This window comes from Mustelus asterias, unplaced genomic scaffold (genome assembly GCF_964213995.1).
Source record: "Mustelus asterias unplaced genomic scaffold, sMusAst1.hap1.1 HAP1_SCAFFOLD_1141, whole genome shotgun sequence".
In the NCBI taxonomy this organism is placed as follows: Eukaryota; Metazoa; Chordata; class Chondrichthyes; order Carcharhiniformes; family Triakidae; genus Mustelus; species Mustelus asterias.
The window spans coordinates 96289-102664 of NW_027591086.1; the positions used below are offsets into that span (position 1 = coordinate 96289).

General features: G+C 44.8%; 1 gene segment (V, D, J or C); it reads right to left on the reverse strand.

The window, feature by feature from the left end:
* Positions 1-5617: 5617 nt before the first annotated feature.
* On the reverse strand, positions 5618-6013 carry LOC144487936 (T cell receptor alpha variable 22-like). The segment is given in 1 exon segment: positions 5618-6013. A coding segment is annotated over 1 exon segment (396 nt).
* Positions 6014-6376: the final 363 nt, after the last annotated feature.

Genomic DNA, 6376 nt, shown 5'->3' on the forward strand with positions numbered 1-6376 from the left:
AAGGCTGAAGATTCAGTGTTTCAAGATCGATCTGAATTATCGGTTCTGGAAGGACAGAACATAACACTGGACTGTAAATACTCAACAGCTGCTTCTGAAACTATGTTCTGGTACATCCAGTATCCCGGGCAAGCTCTGAGACATTTGATGAAGATATATAGCTCGGGCAATACCGATAAGTCTCCGGATTTCTCAGATAGATTCTCGGCTGCTTTACACAAAGGAAACAATACTGTTCCTTTAAATATCGCCAGAGCTGTTCTGTCCGACAGCGCCGTGTATTTCTGTGCCATGGAGCCCACACTGGTACAGATGTAGCGAACCCCGCACAAAAACCCCAGACTGGGAGTTCCGGTTAGTGATCAGCAGAGGGCGCTCCGACACTGATAAACAGAAATAATTATTTTGTCTCGACAGTGATAGTCACAGGGTCATAAACAAAATATCAAAACAAAACAACACGAACGGCTGAGCCACAGTTGAATTTTTAACTTGCAACTATACTAAAAATACATTTACAGTTCCTTAACTCACGCTTCAACCTTTGATGACATTTTCTTGCCTGTGTGAATTATTGTGCAGCAGTTTCCCCATCTTCACTCTCCTTTTCAAGGTCTCTTTGATCAAAGGGTCTATTTGATCAGAGTATTTTGCTGCCTAAAGGACAGCTTGTATTGGCATATACATTTCGCAAGATTGTCATTGTGCTATTTAAAACAATCACTGAGAACAAGTTGCCATCAATGTTCATTCTCATTTTGAATGTCTGTCAAATGTTTTCTGACACAATTCGCAACCCAGTGTTTCTCTGTTACAATAATCAGACCAGCGACTTCATTCCCACCCCTGGCCCTAACAATATAGCGATTTTCCTCACAAGCACACTGAGAACCTCTCCAATCCAGCTACTCAGCTATTCGGTCCCACTTTCCATCTCCATCACTGATGAAGATTCCGCTTTGTATTGGATCATTTACTAACCCTGACCTTCCTGGTGCGAGACTGCTGGTCCGCGCTATGGAATGAACATTCAGCTGCCGCTCCTACAGACAGGCAAATTTATATGATTTCCAATGCGATAGTGTTATTGAGTTCAATTCCTTGCAGATAAATTCTACCTCTCACCACACTGCCTATGGCAGCCACACCCACAGCTTTCCTGTGTTGTTCTCACTCTGACCTGCCTCATCTGTGTTGTTTTATTAGAGATTTTATTGTAGATATTGACCTTTGCTGCTTTTCCCTGTTTGGCACCGATTGGATCAGCAGTCCAATGGGGTGGCAAGCTATACTTTCTCTCTGAAAGAGGATTTCACACGCGGCAAAGTTACAAATTGAGGGAAGATCGTATGGAAATATCACAGACTATTCATTATTCTATCACTTCTTGTGAAGTACATGTTTCAACTAAAAATTCATCCTCCCCCGCACCGTAGCTGCTATCCCAAACATGATTGATAACAAACTGCTTGACATGTTGCTGTAGGGATGAACATTGTCATTCTCCATGTCAGAACAGACCCATCAACACTCAGGGGACCGGTCGGTTCATGGAATAACTGTTGAAGAGGAAAATAATCCCCTGTCGTGGGATGGCCAACTTCACTTTGTTCCTTCCGTCTCTCCGCCTATGGGGTGAATTGGAGATAAAGGAGCTGTGAGGTCATTGGTTGAACTGCAGAACAAAGGAGCTTGAAGCCGATTGGATGTCATCTGATGACGTTTCCAGCAGTGAACCAATCCACAGGGGCCCGGATGTGACTCCGCCTCTTTCAACTCTTGACTGAAACAATGACATCTCCCACCCGCTCTGGTCAGATCCGCCCCGAGCTCTCTGCAAACATGTCTCCTGTTACTCGGTATTTATTCCTCACAGCGGCAGCTCTGTTAACCGGTAATTTCACAAGTTGCTCAAGTCTGTGTTACACATCATTACCATACACTATATTCTGTCAGGCAGTTCCTTCAATGCGAGGGGGAGGGGGTCGGTGATGAGGGAACGGATTGATCTCAACATCGAAAAGTTATCTGGATTTCGCTGGTCTCATCACTGAACACTGTTGGGATTGGGCACATTTCCCCCAGGGATTGATAGAGAATGAGTTGGTCTCAGATTCCAGCTCCTCTGATACCAGTGAACCACTTTGGCAAACATCACACTTCAAACTGACCGTGAGCAGTTTCCAGTTACAGGGACTGAAGTCGAGGAACTGATCCCGTTAGAAAGAGCAGAATGTTTATGGTGGAAGTTTTATTTAATCGCCACAAAAACTTCCCAATCCAGCCACTGAACTGTGAGAAATATGTTTCTGTTTTACTCTCTGATTTCTCTCTCAGATTATTTTTGCCGATAACGGGCGAATTCTGGGGGAAACGGAGTGAAGTCACAATGTTTAATTTAATATTTCTTTGGATTCTTCCAGGACATTCCCGAGGAGATTCTGTTTCACAGACAGCGGCTGCAGTCACCGTCACTGAAGGAGATGATGTTCGGTTGCTCTGTAATTACACAACTACAAACAACAGCCCTTATCTATTCTGGTACCGTCAGTATCGCAGTGGATCCATGGAATATCTGCTGAAGACAAATAAATACACCGGGGACACAGGGAGATCCAAAGGGGACCGTATTTCAGCGGAACTCGATGATACAACCCGCACGGTCCGGCTGAAAGTGTCTAAAACAGAGTTGGCAGACTCCGGGGTTTATTACTGCGCACTGAGACCCACAGAGACACAGAGCTGGGCTGAACCTGTACAAAAACTGCCAGAGCCTCGCTCAACATAACAGAGCATTAGGAAAACATTATGATCAGAGTGAGTCTGATGTGGAACCTGAAATCGTGCTGGTATCTCAAACTTTTAATTCCTATATATATATATATGTATTATTTATAAATATATTACCAAACTAAAACAATGAGGGCAACTTAGAGAATGAACATTTGACTATTTGTACAGTTTGATGTCCCAAAGTGTTTCCCTGTCACTGTGGAAAACACAGCAGCCAATTTGGACTCAGTGTGACATTTCATTCAGCAATATTGTAGTGTTCTGTCTGTTTCAGGAATTGTGATTGGTGAACAGAAATCAAACAGGACATTTCTCTGCTCTTCTTGGAAACAGTGACCATGTGATGTGTCACCTCCAGCTGAGAGGGAACACGGTGCCCCCGATTGAACAGGTCACCGAGAGGCTGGCCGCTCTGACGGTGCAGCGTTCCCTGAGCACTGCACTGTCTCCTCGGTAAGTTCCCGGATTCTTATTCCTGCCAGACTGCCTGTGTCCTCTGGAGCGGAAAGAATATCTGAACCGACTGGAGACAGAATCCGGGAAATCCTAGGAGGTGGTGACCACTCATTAACCCAATCCGGGAAAGAAACGGATTTAAATTTTAAAAATGAAATTAAAAGTAAACTTTTCTGGCCCGTGGAAATATGAAGACAATGAATTTAATCTCCAGAAAGAAATTTCAGACGAAAACAGAAAGAAAGATTTTTATTGATGCCTTTTACAGACTTCCGATGTCCGAAAGCGCTTTCTAACCCAAGGAAGCTCATTTCCAGTGTCGCGCTGTGGTGATGTTAGAAACTTTATTAACACAGAAAACAGTGGGAATGTTTAATTCTCTGTCAGACAGGGTTGCCACGCTGATCCTGGAGTAAAGAGATTGCGGAGTCCAGGTATTTGAAAGTTACTTTGAACTCTCTCACACACAGGGACACACGCACACACTCTCCCTCTGTCTCTCGATGCAAAATCTCTGTCAGAGAGTGTGGCAAAACCTGTGCAAAATCTCACTAGCTGTCCTGTCTGGAGACAATACACATCTGTTTAACCTGTGCTTAATGCTCCCTCCACTCACATTGTCTGTACCTTTAAGACTTGATTAGCTGTAAAGACTCACATTCCAATCATTATTCATGTAAATTGAGTTTGTGTCTTTGTGCCCTGTTTGTGATCAGAACTCCCACCCACCTGACGAAGGGGCAGCGCTCCGAAAGCTCGTGGTTTTTGCTACCAAATAAACCTGTTGGACTTTAACCTGGTGTTGTTAGACTTCTTACTTTGTTTACCCCAGTCCAACGCCGGCATCTCCACATCTTGTCTAGGTCACCAGAGGAACAGATTGCGAAATGATGAGACATATCTTTATGGCGCAATGCATGCAGTTAACCTCCAAATCTACTTCAGAGCAGCGGTAATGAAAGCTCCCAGATGTAGAGATCGTGTAGCCAAAAATTACTGTTATATCATCTTCCAGGGCCGTCAACTGAGATTGCGCCAGCAATTCCTAGAACCAAACATTGGATGTGTCAAAGTCTGCTGTAGTTATGAATACTTGGATTGCTCAATAATAATTTCAACACAGACTCACCTCGTTAAAAAGGCTGTATTATCCGACAGTACCACGCACCACTTCCTGAATCAGTCGCTAATCAGCCATGCTAAACTCTCCCTCAGTGTACCCGAACAGGCGCCGGAGTGTGGCGACGAGGGGATTTCCACAGTAACTTCACTGCAGTGTTAATATAAGCTTATTTGCTACACTAATGAATAGACTGAAGCACTGAACTTCTGATCTAACCAATGACAGAAATCGACCAGCGGCAGCACTGTCTAGAAAAGCACAATGGTGTTGGAATGAATAGCAGCAACCGGAAGCTGTGACCGGGGACACCGCAGACTCAAAGCTGATGGAAGTGCGGGGTTCTCAGCGGCAGTCGCAGGTGATGGAGAGGAAACAGCGACAGCTGAAACCTGCAGCAGTCTGTGACAACCTGCATCTGCTCACTGCTCAAGTGACTGAGAAAAAATAGTGTCGGGCGGGCGCGAATGGATCAGAAACAATTGACTCTCCCTGTGGCTCAATGAAAGACCTTTCCCAATTGCTCTTCTCACCCCCCATTCCACGAGTTGTTTTCCGTTCTCAAGGTCTGACAATGCCTTTTTGAAATTTACTATTGAATGCTCTTCCCTTATAGTTTGCGGCGCTCTTCTCCAGATGGTAACAAATAGCAATGCAATGAATAACATTTATCGATCCCTGTCCACTTTTCTGTGAAAATGGGATGACTTGGTCGTTTATTTATCGAACAGGTGCATTGCTGCCTTTGTTCGTTCAAATGAACAGCGAACCGGTCTGAGAAACCTTGGGACCTATCTCAATGTCTGGCCCTCTACCACTTCATTAAATATCCCATAACTTACCCGGAATACTGCTCTGTCCAGATAGGTACAGAAAGCTTTCAGATATGGAGTGACTGTCCCTTAGCACTCCTGACTGGTCTTCCAGAGCTTTCAACTCCGATGGAGTCTGGGAAACTCAATGTCTGTCACTCGTCCCTGCAGCCGAACTTAGAATGTGTCACAGACTGGAATGGGATTTATCACAGGAAATAGACAAGGATCCTTTTAATATTGACTCACGGAATACCACGATTATTCCAATTTGGAAGCACCATGGAACATGCGCTGCCCGGATGACATTTCCACAGAAAATAACCCAATTTAAATGTATTTTATCCGTTCTTTTTTGATTTTAAAGAGTAAACCCAAATCGGCAACAGGTCTCACTGATCGGGTGACTGTGGCGCGTATCCAAGGGAGAGAGTGATTAAAAGTCCAGCTCTCTGCACAGGCTCCACTTTCTGGATGATCGCGGCAGGTTTTTGTACGGCCCTGTACGGTCTTTGCTACACTGTGCCTCCATCGCACAGAAATAGGTGGCGGTGTCTGTCAGCCGAGCTTCACTAACATTCAGAACGCTGTGGTTCTCTGAGAAACTGTACCGAGCCGTGATCCTGCCCTGATCGCTGGTACCGCTCACCAGGTGCTGCACGGTTCTGTCTGGATTTTGTCTGTACCAATGAAGGACCTGTCCAGTTACTGTGGCTGAACAGTTCAACGATGCAGTGGCTCCCTCGGTAACAACCACTGACTCCGGAGACTGTGATAGCTCTTCACTGCCAGCGGCATCTGGGAAGAATATGTACATTTGCAGTAATAACATATCGTACTATAATGTAGCACAATAAAGTACCATTGTATTCACAATTCGAGATGATACAATAAAGCTGAGTACAATTTAACAGAACATAACATTGCTGAGGTGTGAAATATTGCTGTCAGAAATAGTGACCACACTTACACTGAGGGAACAGTAAGAAATCCAGGAAAATAATCACCAAAGTGAAGCTCAGGAACATGTTGGATCCTATCGGCTTGTGTGAAACAGCTGTCAGCAGATCCTAGGCTGAGAGAAGCTCCTGGGAAAGCAATGCTATTGGATATCAAACCGAGCCCCAAACCAGTCACAGAGTGGCGGTGAGAGCCGGGTCGCTGGGACTTGTGATCACAAAGTGAATCAGTGAGG